This window comes from Paramisgurnus dabryanus, chromosome 11, assembly GCF_030506205.2.
Source record: "Paramisgurnus dabryanus chromosome 11, PD_genome_1.1, whole genome shotgun sequence".
In the NCBI taxonomy this organism is placed as follows: Eukaryota; Metazoa; Chordata; class Actinopteri; order Cypriniformes; family Cobitidae; genus Paramisgurnus; species Paramisgurnus dabryanus.
Genome location: NC_133347.1, coordinates 35,506,197 through 35,526,162, shown reverse-complemented (window position 1 = coordinate 35,526,162; position 19,966 = coordinate 35,506,197). Strand labels below are relative to the sequence as shown.

The following is a 19,966-nucleotide window of genomic DNA, read 5'->3' as shown; positions in this document are numbered from 1 at the left end:
TAACCATTTCCTTTTTTGTGAGCTTGACATTTGATAATGGCTAGTCGTTTTGGCAACATCATAGCAGAGATTAATTCAACTATCTGTTCAGCATGTTGAATAGGAGTTCCATCACTCCTTTTGAAACCTCTTTGTTTCCATACTGCCCCATAGTGGTGACATACGCCATGGCTATATGCCGAATCAGTCAGAATGTTTGCTGTTTGCCCTTTTGCCAATTTACATGCCGCTGTAAGAGCTTTTAATTCTGCCAATTGAGCAGAGCACGGCTGTGCGCAGTGTTGGGACGGTACAGACACAAAATCTTCTCCCTCTTTTTTCACTACTGCATAACCAGTGTGAATTCCTGAATGATCCCTGAATCTGGATCCATCCACAAAGTAAGTGATTTCTGCTTCGGTAATTGGGACCGATTCGAGATCGGGTCGTAACCTGGTGAATGCTAACGAGTCAGCAACACATTCATGTGGCTCACCTTCATAAGCCAAAGGAATCAACTCTGCAGGATTCACCGTGTAACACCGTTTAATTGTTACATCTGGATGTGTCAGTAGTAACAAATATGCCAAAATACGGGCTTGTGTCAAAAAAAAATTCCCTGTTCAATTAACTCTGCAATTTTGTGATGGGTATATATGATAACTGGATACCCTATAATTATTGAAGAGGCCTTTTCATATATCTGAAATACTGCTGCAAGACCATGCTGATAACAAGGTGGATATCCTTGTGCTACATTGTCTAGTTTAGTACTGTAGTATGCTATTGGTTGTTTTTTCCTACCACTGCAGGTTTCTTGAATTAATACTGCAGAAGCATATTCATCAGCTCTGTTAGCAACAAACAGGTGGAAGGGTTTGGTATAATCAGGTGTACTTAAAGCAGGTGCTATTTGAAGCTCCTGTTTAATCGACTCAAAGGCTGCTAATGCATCTGTAGTCCACTTTAAGGGAGATTTTGTAGCCCAGCCTGTTTCATAATGTCTCTAAATGGTGCTGTTCTGATTGCATAATCTTCTATCCAGTCAGCATTGAAACCTGTCATGCCTAAAAAAGTCATCATCTGTCCGACTTTTTGTGGCAATGGTGCTTTACTTATGCCTTCTAGGTGTGCTGGGGCTATGGCCTTTGTTCCATATGAGATTAACCGCCCTAAATATTTCACCTGTGGCTGGCAATATTGTAGTTTGGTTTTGGATACTTTATGACCTGCTTGAGCTAGTTAAGTCAGTACCATTATTGAGTCTCTATTGCATTGTTCCAGTGATGTTGAACAAATCATCAAATCATCCATGTATTGCAGAAAAGTGCTGTCTATCATGAGATCTTCCAAATCAGCTTTGAGTACCTGATTAAATATTGTTGGTAACATTTTGAAACCCATCGGTAATTTTGCATATGAATATTGTTTACCAGCATAAGTAAATGCAAACAAATATCTACTTTCCTCAGCAATTGGTACACTGAAGAATGCAGAACATAGATCAATCACAGTGAAGTATTTGGCATCAGGGGGTCATTTGTTAGCAGAGTGTGTGGGTTTGGCACATCAACTTGACTATCCTCTACTATGTCATTTATTGCTCGTAGATCATGTACGAGGCGCCATTTTAGTTTTGTTTGCTTTAATTACAGGATAAATTGGAGTGTTACAATAGCTGTTTGTTTCAAAAAATACTCCAGCTTTCACTAATCCTTCAATGGTATCTTTTATGCCTAATTCAGCCTCTGGGCTTAAGGGGTATTGTGCTTTCCTGGGAAGGCAAGCGTTTGGTTTAAGCTGTTCTTTCACTGGGCTGGCTGATTTTACCAAGCCCACATCTGTTTCATATTTGGACCATAGCTCTGATGGGACTTGTCATTGTACATCCTGTAGTAAATCAGCAGTATAACTCTCTTCTGTTTTAGGTTCTGTAATCATTTGAATTTGTTTCTGCTGATTAATAATTACTTCCTGAGGAATTCCTAACAGTGAGGTTTCATACAGAATTTTAATGTAATTTTTATCAGCAGAATGAAAAATCCATTAATTTTCTGTTGTCTCCCATTGACTTTGTGTAGCCTTTTTTAGCATAGGCCCAACATCTTTTGTTTTCCAGTTTTTCCCTACATATAGAGATATATGTGGTACAGAATCTGCTATGGTAAACCATTTGTTTGTGAGGTCATTCTCCATTAAGGTTATAGCTGCTCCCTGTTTACCTAATGATAGAATCTGAAATTAACTGAATTTGTCGCCCTCTGGTTTCTTCATGCCATCTCGTTTCAAGTTTTGTACATCTTAAAGGATCATACATCATTGCACAATGGAACTGTGATTTTGGTATTTGTGCATCAGGAATCTGTGCTTCAATGAATTTACCCCATTTATCAAATGCTTGTTTCACATCATTCTCTATCTGTCCTAACCAGTACACATTAGCTTTTGGCTCAGAGATCATCATTTGAGTTCCTTTTATGTCCACATACACTCCCTCTGCAGAAAACCAAATTTTAAGACCTAATTTGCACAATGCGTCTCTTCCTAAAAGGTTAATAGGAGTCTGGTTTGATATCAGGATTGGTAAGGTCACACGGTTGTTTTTAGTTTGTAGACAAATCGGAGCGGTCATTGGAATTAACCTCATTTGTCCTATTGTCTTTACACATTTTCCAGACATGGGGAGATGTTTAACATAATTTGAATTTACACATGTATAAACCGCTCCTTTGTCTACCATCATGGGTATGTTTTTCCCTTCTACTTCAACCTGTAAAATTGGTTCTTGATTTGCATTAGTGGTTAAAATTGGTAACTGACTCTCCCCAATAGGATTCTCTGGGCATCCCTAAAAATCTGGGTTTGTGCCTACCCAGGGGTTCACAGGACCTCGTACAGACCGCTGCCAATTCTTCTCCCTTCTACCCCCAGGGGACTGTGTCCATGGATTGCTCAGGCAAGCACTCTTGATATGACCTTGCGCTCCGCACCCCCAACAGGTTACTTGAGGAAATCTGTCTGTTCCTCTCCTGTCCCCTTGTGGTAGATTTCTTGTCCACCCCATCGGCCCTGGCCGCTGAGTGTATACATTGATGACGGGCACGGGGTCTGGTGTGCATTAGGAGGGTTTGTTGTGGGCGGAGTCAGCTGGAGAGCTGGTGGAGGAGAAGTCACAGGAGCCATCACTGACATCTGGTTGGGTTCGTCTTTCTGAACTGCTGCTTGAATCTTTCTCTTGTTTTTACTTGAAAGTTCTTCCAGCTGTAGCTGTGGCAGTTTTCTTCACAGTTCTTTCTTGCATTTTCAGCTTTTGTTCATTTTTTCTAAATAAGTCCACAGCATGAGACACATGGTCACAAAACTCTTTGTATGATTTAGAGTTTAGACCTACCACATCTTCTAGTTTGCTATTTACAGTCTGTGGCATAGCATCCACTATGGCATTTCTGAAAAGTGTGGTCATCAGAGGATCCTCCTCGGAATCTCCCTCAGTCTCTTGTTTCCATCTTTTTAATTGTCTTTGAACGTAAGTGATGGGATTTTCTGTTCCCCCCAGTTCCTCCCCCTTCAGTGCTTTGGGGTTGATTCTGGTTTCATATTCAGTTCGTAAAACTCGCCACACTGCGGGGCGGTACACATCAAAAACAACCCCATCCATGTCATAGGAATTCACGGCTCTGTGTAAATTAGCATCTTGAAGGATTTGATCAGTTTTAGCTCCCCCTACGATCTTCGCTAGGAGGGCTTTTGATGTCTCCTATTGCAATCAGCTTCCCAGCTAATTCTTCCTCCAAAATCCTGATGGACTTACCAGCCCCCTCGTGGATGTCCGGGAGTCGGTTGACAAGTCCCTCGAGATCTTGTGAGGCCCAGGGCACGTAATTACCCTGCGCTCCTTTAATTAAAATGGGGAGATGTTTTGTTAAAGGTCTCAGTGATTTTTCTTCCCCGCGTGACCACTTTCCCTCATCAACTAGAGACTCCACTCCTTCTTCTCCCTCCCTGCTCTCCTCATATGTTTCACAAAATAAACTTCACTAAGTCTTCACTTTCTGCTCTTTCTGGTAAGTTCTCTTTTTTACTCTCTTCTTTTTTCTTTTCTGCCTGCTCATATGATTTCTTTGCACTTGGTGTTTTATTTGTGTTTTTTATTGTGTTTTCATCTTTTCTAGTGCTGTTCGTGCTTGTTTGTAACAGTCTAACTGTAATGTTTTTTCTTTTGTTGTAATAGCTGACTATGTTTTAGGTCTTACAACTTGCTCTCTCTCCTCTTCCTCCTCCTCCTCATCATCTTCTATCTCCACAGTTCCCTTCATCTGCATCTCACCAAAAATCCCAACAGTTCCCTTAAGCAACGTAAACTGACCCTCAGAGGTCAAATAAGGAGGCGGGGTCTGCATATTTTTGTTCCTTAGCCTTGGTTTCTTGTTCCATGTCTTTCAACAGCCTTCTGGCCTGTTTTAAATGTTTACGCAGACTTTCCCCTTCTTTTTTGAACAATGCTAACACTTCTTGCTCCTTTTCACGTTTTTCTTCTCTTTTTTGTTTTTCTTACTCATCTCTTTGGTTTTGTAATTTTTAACCAATGTTTCCATCTCCTCACACAATGCCACATTAAAAGTCCCCTCTTCTAGCCATCTGGTGACCATGTTTTTTGTACGTTTTTGCCATTTTTTAGACAGTTTATTTATAAGATCCTTACACAATGGATACTTTGATTCCAAAGTTTCAACAGGACTGGATGCCATGTCTTTATTTTAAAATACAAAAACCCTTAGAACACTTTGGGGGTTTATTAAATTTTATACCTTCAATTGTTTATTCTCCTATATGTCCCCACAGGTTTTTATGTTTTGAAAGGAGATTGTATAAATAGTTTTCATGTCCAAAACATGTCAAATAACTATATCAACCTTCTTTATTTCTTATCTAAACCTTTATTTTTCATACAGAAACTTTGTTTTGACCAAACCTTAATCGATCCCTTTATTTATTTGGGTTCCCTTTATTTTTAGGGCTCATTCAGGCACACTCTAACCCTTTATTTTTAGGGTTTAAGCAGTCAGACTGTTATCCCTTTATCCTACAGGGCTTATCTATCATACTCATCCCTTATAGGGCTTATCAAACATTCACCTTACACCCACCAGACAGTAATTACACTCCCCCCTTTTTCAGCCCTAGGGACTGTCCAAGGGAAACGCTCTCACTGCCTGCCAGATGCAAGGTTTATTTAACACACACTCACGCACTGCAGCTTGCAAACCCACTCAAAAGTCACACTTCCTCCCACACAATATTACCTTATGTGCCAATAAACACTTCCCCAACATGACACATAAACAATATACAGATAAACACTTCCTCAACACTGTATATTACCTCATACGCGTTCTCTTCACTTAAGAATCTGTGTCAATTCACTATGATCATAAAAGCCAACTCATCAGTAAGTCAATACAGATTCATGCTTTCATGCCTTTGTTAAATTGTACCCTTGAAATCAAAACCCATTTTCACATATATGGTTCTTAAATTTAGAAGAGCTTAAATGTCTCACCACTTTGGGCAATTTTGGCAAACAACACAAACCTAATTAATAAGCAAAAAGTGCTTACCTTAGTATATGGCCATTCTTGTTTGTGTTGTTCGTCAGGTCCGCCCAAAGGTTTACGGTACCACAAGTGGTATATATATATGGTGGCAACCCCAACCCCCTAAATGTGAACTCCATACATGTACTCCATACATGGTCTAATATTCAGAAACATATGGTTTGTATCATTTGGAAAACATATGGCATCACTTTAACAAGATCCCATTCCTGGGACAGTACGTCTTTTGTCTCGGCCCTCAGCATGTAGACTCTTCACCATGTACATGAACAGACTGCAGTGCATGCTGGTAAATTTCTTACACACACACACTGGTAAACTTAAGCCAATCACATAACGTTTGGTTATGACCTGTGTTATGCGCCGGCTCAGCCACATCAAACTTCTGCTGTTAACACACGCATGATGCAAAAAAACAAATCCATCGAGAGAAATACCAGGGTGAACATGGCTGTGAACGACTTCTGCAGATTATGTGAAGTAAATTGGGCCAGAGCTAGTTGAACACTATCCTTACGGTGTCTTTCCACTGACGTCTAAGTGGATGAACTCCTCCCAAACTCAGAAACTCTTCCACCAGACAGCCCCAACCATAATGTAAATTCAATTCAATCTTCCTACCTTATTTTCACGACCCCAAAGAATGATTGCCCATGCATCCTCCACCATTAGCTGTGAACAATGAAATTTCTCTCCATGATTTCTCGATCATTGTGCACACCAAGCTGTGTAGCACACAGACCGAGTTTTGCTGCCTCTTTAACCTGATCCCCCTCCATGAGAGTAACAAATCACAACTATTACCTTGCAGGCCGTTGGCCTCCATATACGTGTTTTGTGTGATTGGCCCCTAAGATTGTAATTGTTGCTTGCTATTTTGCATACAAAAGATATGGCATTAATCAATTCCATTCTAAGTTAAAGTTTTTTTAAAGTCTTTTTAAATAACGTTTGTTTGCTTTTTCTGTATCGATTGATGTTACTGAAATTAACTGTTTTCCATGTTGATTTTTTAGGAGATGCCTGCTTCCTTTTCAGTGGCTGGACCCACATCACCTCGTGTTCAGAGCTCGTTTTCAGCTGATGGGACAGTGCACCAGGGGTACTGTTTGTCCTCTGACACTGGTGAGGAGGATCAGACTGAGACTTTATCCATTAAACCCTCTTCTTCTGCTCCTGCCCCATCAGAACACGGTGGCAGTGACTTCATGAAGCGAGCAGTGGCCTTCCTTCGTCGCTCAGGTAACAGCAGTAATGTCCAGAGCTCTGATTCGCCCAGCTGTTCTCTTGCAAATGGACACACCCCATCGGTTGGTAGCCGAACCCACTCTGCATACATAAGTAGTGATAATGACTCTGAATTTGAAGATGCTGATATAAAGCGAGAGCTACAGAAATTAAGAGAGAAGTAAGTAAAACCAGATTTGTAGTCCTATTGACCTCCCTAGCAGTCACGCTGGTGAAATTAAAGCTCCCCTATCTCGGCAGGCATATGAAGGAAATCTCAGAGCTGCAGGCTCATCAGAGAGAAGAAATCGAGGTTTTGTATTCTCGGTTAGGTCGGCCTGTTCCACCCAGCTTGGGCTTTTTGCATGCAGTGCCCCCTACAGGACGCCGCCGCAGAGCGTCCAAACACAAGCTAAGAGGAAGTCGACTACTCAACCCCATGGTGCAACAACTGAAGAGCAATCAAAACAACAGCTCTAGTAAGTATATACATTTTTAAAAACAATGATTATGATGCTTTCAGACACTCCTGCTTAAATCTACATTGTTACAGACAGTATTTGTTAGCAGATGTGATTTTGCGATACATGGGAGACAAAGAACTTACCGTTTTAGCACTATGTGAATCAGGGGCGTAGCAAGCTTTTTAAAAGTGTGGGGGATGGATGTATATCATTTTAAATTTGATATAAACGCACCAGAAACACGCGTATGTGCACCTGGGATGGAATTAAGCACCACACATGACACAAACACACCCTCTCTTCCTTCATAGACCTCTTTCACAAACTGTAACATTCATTTTTCATTGCTCACCTGTGAAACTTTCTGTCTCTCTCTCTCTTTAAACTGATGCCTCCAGCAACCTCATCTCCTAAACAAGGTGATAAAGGAATAAGGCTGTGGTACTAGCAAACCTTATTGAAACTTGAAAAGTAATATATTAAATTAATGCAAAAATATATAATGGTAATAGGCTACTGTTGTTTAATGTCAACATTTATCAACGTCCAGCTTTTAACTTCACTTACAGGATTTCTCTTGAAAAAGGTGTCAATCTTCTCCTGCCTCTTTCTTTTCTGTATCTTATTGATACTGCGTGACAAAAAGATAATGGTAAGCTCGATACTGACATGGGTCTGACAGGACTGTTACTGCTAAATTTTGCTACTTGTGCCCTGAAAAGCTTTTTCTCTGGTGGTCTAAATGATGTAACAATTTACCGTTTTTACATTTAAATAATATAGGCTACACTTTTCTTTCATTGTTTGCATAAGTTACCTGTTGAAGAACTATGTCATCATTTCTCATTTTTTTCTCCTCAACAAGTACAATCATACACAACAGGTAGTATTAACAAAGTATTCAGCTAATCAACAAACAATGCTCAAAATATCAAATCGATTGCAATTTGTCCCTCATCCTCGTCAATTCCCTGCCTTCTTCATCACAGGTTATACATTGCATGCCACATTGTCTACATGACCGAATTTAGCCAGCTGCTGAACAATAACCCAATTAGCATTAGTCCCAAACACATATCAAGCTTATTCAAAAACCTCAAAAGCATAGAGTTGATTAAAGTGTTTAATAAAGTTTTTTAAACACTCATTCAAAGTAGCCTACCTGAAAAAGGGAGATGTAAATAAACAAAGTTCCCGCCTCCTCAGCGCGAGCTGACCGATCAATCTAACCCACCAAGAGAGGCGGGACTTAAGGCAGAACAGCCAATCATCAGCCGGTAACACTCAAAGCCGGCGTCATGTTTGAGAGGGGAGGGGGAGAGAATGCAGCGCAGCGCAGCAGACAGAGAGCGGCCAGAGAAACGGAGGAGCGACTTTAATAAGGCGTTCTTGCAAAACTGCAAAAAAAGTGTGGGTGTTAAACCCTCTCACCGGGAAAAGTGTGGATGTTAAAACACCCACATCCCCCACGGGTGCGACGCCCCTGATGTGAATATTGATTTTGTAAGAACAGCATCATAGTGTTCATATCTTAGATTGCTGATAGCCTTTATCATTTTGAAGTAGAGGTCTTCACAGGTCTAAAAATGTGTACCCGACCCCGAAGAGACTCTTGAATGTGCCCGTCCCTTCATGCTGTTGCCTCTTTAGGAGGAATCGCTTCCTTCTTCTTTATATTTTTGTACTTTGCTTAGATTAAAGTGTCTTCTAAATGCCTAGTGCAAAAGAGTCATTTTGGCTACTGACATGCTACTATCTGTCAGGGTCAATTGAATCAGTTTTTTCTTTGCTTGGGAGAATTAACCAAACATTTAAACACAAACTTGTTACATACATAGGAACACATAGTGTGTTTGCTGCTACGATCTGCGTACCAGTATTTGTTTACACTAGCGCATACTTCAATAGGTGTCATCATCATACACCTACATGTTTGTCGTACCCAAGTTTAAACGATCCATGTCACACAGTGTGATAAGGTAATGATCTGATAGGATGGGAAAAATTGTGCAATTCATCACGGGCTTAATGTGGATGGCAAGACAGCATCATCAAATTATTTGTGAGTTTACTCTCTCTGTATTTGATGTCCTCACATTGTATGGTCTATAGATCTGGGGACTTAAGATGCACAGATGGAAAAATTACCCCCATTTAATTAGTTAAGATGTCCCATAAAATGTCTTTCACACCTGCGTGCCATCTGGATTTTCACTTATGAAAGTCACTACATAGTGATTAACAAGGAAAATGAATAAAGGCTTTCTGAGCCCTACTGAAGTCTAGTATGACATAGTTGAATAATATTCTGTCCATCTCCTGTAGGTGAGACGTGTTCCAGTGTTTCAGCTTCTCCGGTCAAGAGCTCGGTTCTGGATAACGGCTCTGTGGGTACTAGCACACCCACGTTGAGTCCAGTATCAGAACCACTTGAGCCAGTCCAAACTCAACAGCCCTGCTCACTGAAAGGCTCTCTCTCCTCAGACAACATCTATGGTCCCACCACACACACACAAGCCAGACAAGGTACACACACACACACACATATGTACACAACTGTAAGTCACAGCGTAATTTTCAGACCTCATTAAAAGATAAAACACTTGGGTGTTGGGACAAAATCACAGCACACAACATTTGGTGTATTATGTAGAAACTGACTTTGGATCAATGAGATTTCACAGTGGGCAGAGCTATACAGTGCACTGCAATAGAAATGCAAACCAAATTTCAACCAAAGTTAACAGAAAAAAAGGTGTGTTTTACCTTTGATAATAACTGTTTTGCATTGGCTGGTTAGGAAACTGTCTTGCAGTCTTTTCTATAGTGAATATACAAATAACAAACAGACAGGTGTCAGAGGCGCTTCACTGATGCTATAGACTGCACTTTGATTCATTTTGTTTCACTCACACACATCTCACTCACGTACATGCATGGGATGATGTTATTTATAACTGTTTTTTAGTTTTCCCTCACACCTATGCCATGCCTTTTTTGTATTCATTTTAATGGAGTCACTCGAGGAGTGATATTTCACTGCTCTGTTTGATCTGGTTTGATGACATGAAAAAGCTTTAAAACTTACGTGTCCATCAAACATCAAACTCATTCCTACTTGTCACTAGGCACTTTCACACATAAGACTTAAAGATTTTGTTTCGGGATTGCGTGTAAATTAGACCCTTTAAGGGGGGCACTGTGGCTCAGTGGGTAGCAATTTTGCCTCACAGCAAAAAGTTTGCCTGGTTCAAACACCTGGCTGGGTCAGGAGGTCTTTCTGTGTGGAGTATGCCATTTTCTCCTGTGTCAGCGCGGGTTAACTCTGGCTACTCTGGTTGTTCTACCCCACTTTGTGTGTACACTCTAAAAAATGCTGGGTTGCTTTAACTCATGGTTGGATCAAATCTGGACACATCAATAGTTGGGTTAATTTTAATCCGAATGCTGGGTTGTTTCAACCCATAGCTGGGTAACAACAATCCAGCATAGTGTTATTTATAAACCAACAGCATGGCCGTAGCTACCATTGAGGACACCAAGGTCATGTCCTCGGTCATTTTTTCTTGAAGTTTCGTTTCATTTTGACAATTATCCTTGCATCAATGGACCGTCACATGACACGTACTTGCAGATACCGCTACCATCTCAAACTGAAAGTAGTCGGCAAGCGGAGTGTTTCCTAAACCAATTAAAGATCGCAACACAGTGTCTCGCTTGCACATCTCGCATAAACTTCATACCCACAAATCCATTGTTCAAAATAGAGATGACACCGTGTGATTTTCACTTGACTAAAATGTTAACTATGATCTTAAAAATCATGTAATCTGAAGGTGTATGGTTAAATGCTTGAAATTACTTCTGTAGACAAAAATATACCTGTGCCAAACAGATTCATTTTTGTTATTAGAAAACAAAAATGTTATTTTGAAATGGATGACTTACACTGAATATTGAAGAAGATTGAATATTGACATAAGACATTTTCTGAATCAATCCAATGAAGTTAATAGCAGGACGTATTTTATTACTGAATTTATATACAGCTTAGAGATGTTGCGGTGACAACATTTTCTTACCGGTTAATTAGCGTGTGACCAACTCTGTGATACCGGTATGGGAGGGGCTTATAAATGCCCAGGCAGCTGTGCACATTTCACTTTTGAATTAGAGGCAGTTGTTTAAAAACAGCACTTGCGTAAGCTGCATTAAATCACTTAGGAGTCCGCATGCCGTGCAGGGATTTAATAAAGTGCTGGAGTCAGTGTGCACAGGTACATCTGACCAAAGCCAGCCAATCCCAGTGCTGCTTGAATGATTAGTTTATTATTATTCTTAATGAAAAACACAACAACAAAACGAGTAAGCACGCAGATTTTGCCATCGTCATTGTCAGTCAACTCGCCTCGCACACTCTGACAGTAATAAATGAAATCTGACACTTGCTGCTCTGTGATGTGACGCGCATTCAGCTCGCATTGAATTCAGGCAGCAGACACATTCGGTTTTTAGTGTGTGCTCTTAGTAACGAAACTAAATGACATCTAGGAAAATGCTAAAAAGCCATCAAATGAACATGATGGTAGGTCATGTCAATGCTGGGGACCTGAGTTTAAATGTGGTTTGTGTCATTTCTTTATTCCCAAAACCAAATTGTTTCCTGTCACATCTCTAATATTCACCTGATGTGAACCTGATAATTTTAGGGCGCCCTAACAAAACATAGCCTGCTTTCAAAGCATCAATCACAAAGTTCTTAAGGAGCTTTTTTTGTTTTTTTCAGACTAATGGACATTTCACATGAAGCGCAATTGAGCAATGCGAATTTAAGACCAGATGAGGTGCTGAAATGAAAACAATAGATCAGTATGAAATCTTTCACATTGCATGCAGTCACGATGAGCCAATCACAGTGCTTATAGCTAACCCAATACACTCGGACATTCTCTGCTTACACGTCCATTAAAATGCATTGCAGTTAGTCAGTTTTCATTCGTTTTTATATGTTTTTTCTTGTCATTTTAAGTTTAAAATGGTCAAACATTGTGCCTCTAGGTACCCTATCCCTAGAGGCTGGGCGACGTTTTTTACCCTTTCCCAAGCCACATTTCAACCGAGATAACGTTAAGTGTTTTCTCTGGATTAAGTTATGCAGTAGACCACAACACCAAGTAGGATGTCTACATCTGTTCTAAGCTAAGTCAACAACGTATTTGAACGTTATCTTTAACCCTCTGGGGTCCGACCCTTTTGGGACACTGTCAGAGGTTCCGACATGCTCTCAGGTTTGGTCTTTTTTCAGTTGCTTTAAAACACATTAATGCCTAATATCACATAACACTGTATTCAGCACAAACTGTGCTATAATAATATGTAAGATAAATGTATGTACATGTTTGTATTTTTAAGTAAATTATGTTTATGCGTGGTTAGTAAAAAAAAGAAAACAAAAAGTTGCTGAAATAAGGCCAAGGAACACATCCTAAACATTTGTTAACAAGCAAAAAAGTTATCTTCTCTTGTAGAGTAGAGAATTTGCTACAAAAAGATGGAAAAAAACATTTAACCCACTCATTCACATGAAACAATACATTGATTTAACTTTTGTAAGACACTTTTTGCAGTGTAAAGGCAATATGCAAGGGAGGGTCAATGGTCATGAATATTGATGTGTTTTACACCAGAGACCCAACCCCCTAATGGCTCAGTGAGGAATGTTGGGACAAAAGAATGAATGTGGGGAGACTTAAAGAGAAAATCTTTTGCTTGTAGTTAAAAAGAAATAGGTTACAATAAAGTACAAAAGACTTAAGACTTCATTTTTATCTGAAATTAGTAAAATAAAAGTCTTATAGGGTTGCAAAAAAAATGCTAAAAACATGAACAATACAATAGAGTTAAGAAGCTTTATTGTAATTATAAATAAAGAAGCTTCATTGTAATTATAAATAATAAAGTAACAATATGTATACATGTAACAATATTCTATATGACCAGTACAATATGGCTCTAATTAAAAGAAAATTATTCTAAATGTCAGCTATGAATGTACAGTTTGGTGTGCATCTAAAAATACTTCACAATATAAAAAATAAGGTATACATTTGTAAACCATCACACACTGTAACTCTTTGAGAATGGAGTTCAATGTTGTCGTGCCATTGTTCAAAACAGTTCCTATTTAACTGAACACACAATGGAACATTACATGTTTTGCATTTCCAAGGTGTGTCCTGTCTTTTACCATGCACTGTCTTGCAGCGCACACAGTTCCGGCGACCAACAGTGGCAGTATTGCTTACATCTGAGGTCAGCTGAGCTACTGGAACTGGCACATGGGTACACCTTGTCTGTTTTGGTTCTGCTCTATGTGTTATGCCACAGAGCTCTACAAGAGCTGTTCCATGAACTGTTTGTGGGTCATGTTACCACATAGCTCCTTGTGCACAATGAAGGCATTGGTGGCAGCAATGTCCAAGAAGTGTAAAAAGATCTTTCTGTACCGCTTCATTGTCTTGTGCTGTGCAGTGTAGTACTGTATCATCTGATCAGAAAGGTCAACACTCCCCATGTGTCTTGACTCTCTTTGCAACAGGCAGTGGCGCCCCCAAGGGGGGGCCAGGGGGGGCCGCGCCCCCCCCATAAAAGTCACTGGCCCCCCCAGTGGCCCCCCCCAAACAGAATGAGATTTAAAAAAAAAAATTTTTTTGTTGAGATTTTTATATTTAAATAATAGTAGTAATATGTATTCATTAAAATGTACACTAAAAGCACTATGTAAAAAAATAATATGCATTTGTATAATGTGTTAAATAGAATACGATCTTAACCCCTCCCCTCACCTTTACCCGCAAAGCCGTGAGCATGCGCAGCCGCACTGCCATCCATGTGACGTACACGTGACGTCCTGTTCGCTCTCGCCATTGGATGCATTACAGAAGAAACTCACAAACTATTAAGTAAAACTCAGTTAATTATAGGTTATATAAAGCATATTGTTCCAAGCTTAATCACTGTTTGGGTTTAAATTGGGCTGGGGCACCAGAGACGTCATGCCCATTCAAACTGACCCTCGGTTTTTGAGCCAACTGGATTTTGCATGCAACCTCAAAATCACAGAAGCATCCATTAATCTGTTACTTGTCTTTTAATCTGTTTAATATGCGCAATATAATCAATTCTGTGCTGCATCCTTGTCACTTTTCGGAGATTTTCGCCGTTTTGATCATGTTAAATTTCTTTGTTCTGGCGTCATCAGCGTCTGAGAGCGCTCACGAGCTTTGCTGTTGCCTTTGGCTTTCTGAGGAATTAAAACGTCTAAGAAACACTCACAACTAGGGGTGTAACGATTCATTCGTTTTCTCGATGCATCGATTACAAATCCTGCCGATGCATATGCATCGATCTTGAAACCTGGATTTTTGAATCGTGAATCGTTTGTTTCGATTTTATATTTAACAATCGAATGAATCGTGATTATATAACGAATATGATGGATAATAAAAAATATATAAATAAATTTTAAATTAGTTACATCTGCGACGTAAAATGAGCAGTGGATTACGTCACTACTCTTCAATTTGCGGCGCGCCTGTTTGCTGTCATTTGAATAAACACAGCAGACAGTGCACAAATGGAGGGACACGAAGGAGAACAACGCACCAGCCAACATGAGATCAAAGGTTTGGGATTACTTCAGTTTTCACGAAGTAAATTGAAAGACTGTCCGAAGTCCGTCGCAGTTTGCAGACATTGTAAATCTGAGTTAAAATACATTGGAAATACAACGAACCTTATTAGCAACCATCTCCGCAGATGCCATGCCATTAAGATAGACATACCTGCACTTAAAGCAGCTAGTATTTTAGGGTCAGACGTGAGAAGTGCTACTCCTTTACACACTTTGCTGTATTTACATACTTTGCTGTATTTCCTAAATGTGCAGGAAATGTATGCAATGTTTACAATAAACGTTTATGGTGCATTGAATATGTAGAAGTAGTATTATTTTTCTTGGTTTACTTGCTTTAATGTATTTTGAGTCCTAAGAAGTTAAGCTATTAAACTAAAGTCCTGAATCTAGTTAATGAAAATCTATTAAATGGTCATGAATTTCCCAAATATTTCTTTTATTTGCTCAGATGCAGATGTATACTAATTTATAGAACAGAATCGTTAATATTCGAATCAAATCAAATTTTATTGCTAATCGAATCGAATTGAATCGTTCTGGTTAGCAAAAATCGTTTTTGAATCGAATCGGAAACCTTTGAATCGTGAATCAAATCGATTCGCAGTCTACCCAAAGATTCACAGCCCTACTCACAACATTTCCAAACCCCAGGACGGTAATGTGCAGTTAACCTCCTCTGTGTAGAAAATGTATAGTTTAAAATGTGACCGTCTCGACGTTATATTAGTAGAGATTTCTAGATTCATCTTCTTGGTGCAACGGCAAAGTTCGCCAGAGTTCACGGGCACGGGGGCGCGGAATCACACATGCTCACATACGAGGTAACATTTAATGCAAAAGTCCGTTCCTCTAATAATTTTATCTAAACATATTTTTTTAAATCGTTATTGAACATTAAAACCAATCACGTGGCTATAGTTTATGTCATTTTCGTTGTTTATATACTTTATGGATTTAAAATGACATTAATTTCATAGGATAATGCAGTTGTTTTGCAAAATGCATTAATGACACAATTAAAGTCATTAAACAAAACGTAAATAAACAAAACATGCCGTTTCAGATGTAAATATGATGCCAATATGTCATTATTCAGATTGAATAGTATTTGATATAAAAGTTAGTCAACACATTTATTTTGGAGGTTTTTGCATGAAAGCATGGGGCGCTCAGATTGTTAGAAATGTATGCCATGGAAAAGACTGAAGAATCTTTAATATTTCGTTTGATGTCTGTGTATGCACAAATTTCTGTGAGCTGTGCGCACTGTGCCCCCTTAAAAAAATGGTGCATGACGCCCCTGCCCGGCACATAGGCTGAAGGTCTCGCTCTACTCTTGCCAGTGTACCTGCTGCGCTTGTACTGTGTTTCCATTCATTATGGGGCATACTCACCAAACGCAAGTTCAACGATTTGCGCGAGTAGATTACATACAAAGTCAATGCAAAGACGCAATCAGACAGACGCGTCCTTGCAAGGGAGGATGCGAATGATGCGAATTGGGCTGCGCAATTGCCGAAAACACGCGCTTTTCCCTTCAAACGCGTCTTTGTGTGTGTGTGTGAGAGAGAGAGAGAGAGAGAGAGAGAGAGAGAGAGAGAGAGAGAGAGAGAGAGAGAGAGAGAGAGAGAGAGAGAGAGAGAGAGAGGTAAGATTGGTGCCCACGTCGAGAAAACTTAAGACTAGAGACGTGTTAAGGACTAAAGTATGTCACTCATTTAATTAGAGTATGTTAACTGGATAACACTGGATATAACTCATTGTATAGTTTAATAAAATAATGTATTTTAAATACACAATTCAAACGGTGATCGGTTGATACTCATCTTTGATAGATTAATACTATTCCTCCATTTGTCTCTAGTAAATCATATACTAGTAATAAATAAGAATAACTATACTCCAAGTAGCATTAAAAGCAAAGGGAAAACTGTTGACCATTAGATTCAGGCATAATAGATTTTTTAATTGTGCCACCCTAAGATTTGTGCTGGCCCCTTTGTGCCCCCCCATGAAAACAATCCTGGGGGCGCCACTGGCAACAGGGGCCTTATCACTGTCAGTGGTAAATCTGTAAATAAATAAATAAATGGTTTGGGTTAGAAAAATTTAAAACAAAATATAAAATAAAAATATTACTCAGTATTTTACTATAGTAGTGACACTTTAATAAACTGTACTTACACATTATTCTCAGTTGCTTTGAGAACTGAAGGAGACCTATGGCGTTTGTGAGTAGCGGGTAAAAGTGAAAGTGATGCTGCCACATTCCTAAAAAACAAAACAAAAAACGAATCGTCATCATGTATTTTCCAAAGCACTAAAGCAGCACATTACTAATACAAATATAGTGCACGCATAACAGAAACATGGGTAAATGTGGCTTACACTTGATGAATGTCGGTCGCGTTGCTGTGTGATCTCGTGCGAGGAAATGAAAGCGAAAGTGTTTCAGCCATATTCCTAAAAAAAAAAAAAATCATCATCATAATTAGTATCATCGTGTATTTTCCAAAGTACTAAGCAACAAATCAATAATACTAATATAGTGCAGGCATAACAGAAAAATGGGTACATGTTGACGTACTCTTTATTGTTCCCAGTTGCGCAGCTGCGTGCCCTCGTGCCAGTACCAGACGAAGTTGGTGTTGCAGACACATTCCTGAAAACATATCTTAATTAATATCATGTATTTTCAAAGTACAAAGCAACACATAAGTATTACTAATATTGAGAACTCTTTTTTTAATAATTAATAATGTATTCTCCACAGTAACAAACGTATAAAGCAAAAACAAAGGCAGTAAAGCAGTAGAGCTGAGATAAGATAATTGGGTACAGAGATGCGCTGTATATGTTTGTTAACGGGCCATTACCGGACATATTTATGGCTAAAAATTAACACATGACATATCTCTGGGCACATTTACAGCAATACTAGGCTACATAGAAACATTTACAGCCGAACAGATACATGCATATTTGCGCATGATGACAATCTCCGGGCACATTTACTGTTATAATGTAAGCAACATGTCAGTAATACAAATATTGTGAATGAATAAAATAAAGAAATGGTTACATGTGGACGTACCCTTTCTTGTTCTCAGTTGCGCTTCTGTGTGCCCTCCCAATGCGAGTATCAAACGAAGGTGAAAGTGATACAGCAACATTCCTAAAAAAAAAAAAACAATCAAAGTTTTAATGCATAAAAAAAATCAAGCAACACATCAGGAATACTAATATTGAGAACAGAAAAGCCGGTAAATGTAACTTACATTTTATGAATTTTGGGTTAGTTTCTGCATGCCCCCGTCCGAGTAAATGACATTGAAGCAACATTACTAAAAAAAAAAAAAAAACAGAAAAGCCCGCAAATGTGACTTACCCTGTATGAATGTCCGTCGCATTTCTGCAAAGTCCCGCTGAAGAGGAGAGTGATGCTGCCACATTCCTACAAAAGTTTTTAATAATTGATATAATGTATTCTCCACAGTAACAAACTTATAAAGCAATACTAAGGCGGTAAAGCATAGTTGAGATAAGATAATTGGGTACATAGATGCGCTGTATATCTTTGTTAACGGGCCATTACTGGACATATTTATGGCTAAACATTAACACATTACATATCTACGGACACATTTACAGCACATCGATACTGCATCGATACATTTACACCCGAACAGATAGTCGCGTACACAAGACTTGTTGAGGCATAAACACTAGTCAAAATATATTCTAAATAGTGATATTGTTTTATGACATATTGTATATTTACATTACACCATACAATCCTGTTTAACGCATGACATATCTCCGGGCGCATTTACACCACATCGTTACACCCGAGCAAATAATCACGTAAAGAAGTCTTATTGATAAGTCGGCATGAACACTATAGTTATAGTAGTTGTCATGTGATGGTGTAACACTGTTCTTTTAATGGAGAGTGACGGCAGCACGGAGGGGGGTGTGTCTAGGGGGACGGGAGTTCACTATACGGAGATTGTGGAGTTGTGGTGGCGTGTTGTTAATAAACGAATGTTCATCTGAAGAAATCGCATATTAATGGTCATTTTACATGGTGTCAGAAGTGACGGGATATGGCGAAGTTTAATCCACCATCGAGTTTTTCCTTCGACAAGCCGACGGAATGGATGGATTGGAGACAAAGATTTCGGCGCTTCCGAACAGCTACTAAGCTGGACAAAGAGGACGGAGAAGTGCAAGTGAGTTGTCTCATTTACGCCATGGGGAGTGAAGCAGAGAACATTTATAAATCGTTTGTGTTCGCGGAGGAGAGACAGAAAAATGACTTCGCGATCGTCTTGGAAAAGTTTAACGAGTACTTCTTTCCGAGGAGAAACGTCATGCACGAACGAGCATGCTTTCACCAGCGCGTGCAACAACCCGGGGAAAGAGCAGAAGCGTTCATCAGAGCGCTATACGAGCTGTCCGAGCATTGTGAGTTCGGTGCTATGAGAGACGAAACAATTCGCGACCGCATCGTGGTCGGCATCTTGGATAAAGATCTCTCTCGGAAGCTGCAATTGATTACCGATCTCACGCTAGCACAAACAATCCAGACTGTTCGTCAATCGGAGGAGGTGGCCACACAAGTTAGCATGCAAGGTGAGACGGTGAGCATGGTCAGAGCAGTTGTCAGCACAAGTTAAAAACCTGTGAGGGGACAGCGCAAACCTAAGGACAAAATTTGAGGCGACAGTCATGGAAAATGTGGACAGTGTGGAAATGCTGTGCATGCAGGCGATGAGCGCTGCCCCGCAAAGAAAGGTAAATGCCACAAATGCCACAAAATCGGACACTGGGCTAGAGTATGCCACAGTAACAGGTCAGTCAGAGAGGTCACTGAATGTTTTGACCAACCCTCATACTTTCTGGGTTCAGTTTACAATGTAAACGAACTAGAAGAGCAGTGGATGGTGCAGCTGCTGATAGGGGAGACCCCTGTAAAATTTAAA

At 39.6% G+C, this 19,966-nt stretch overlaps 1 protein-coding gene and 2 long non-coding RNA genes across 5 annotated transcripts in view; 1 reads left to right on the top strand and 2 right to left on the bottom strand.

The window, feature by feature from the left end:
- LOC141279818 (serine/threonine-protein kinase WNK2) overlaps nucleotides 1-19,966 on the top strand; it is a 162,161-nt gene that overhangs the window by 32,461 nt on the left and 109,734 nt on the right. For all 3 annotated transcript variants that reach the window (XM_073816288.1, XM_073816287.1, XM_065271351.2), the window contains exons 8-10: nucleotides 6,611-7,002; nucleotides 7,083-7,300; nucleotides 9,611-9,811. In XM_073816288.1, coding sequence (XP_073672389.1) covers nucleotides 6,611-7,002; nucleotides 7,083-7,300; nucleotides 9,611-9,811 — 811 coding nt within the window. The remainder of the gene's footprint in view (nucleotides 1-6,610; nucleotides 7,003-7,082; nucleotides 7,301-9,610; nucleotides 9,812-19,966) is intronic.
- Nucleotides 7,644-8,677, bottom strand: LOC135753311 (uncharacterized). Its single transcript, XR_010533589.2, has 3 exons — nucleotides 8,448-8,677; nucleotides 7,853-7,916; nucleotides 7,644-7,695 (listed from the first exon to the last, which is right to left on the bottom strand). It is a non-coding gene; the product is annotated as an uncharacterized lncRNA (long non-coding RNA).
- On the bottom strand, nucleotides 17,174-18,529 carry LOC141282962 (uncharacterized). Its single transcript, XR_012337883.1, has 4 exons — nucleotides 18,076-18,529; nucleotides 17,569-17,643; nucleotides 17,370-17,444; nucleotides 17,174-17,252 (listed from the first exon to the last, which is right to left on the bottom strand). It is a non-coding gene; the product is annotated as an uncharacterized lncRNA (long non-coding RNA).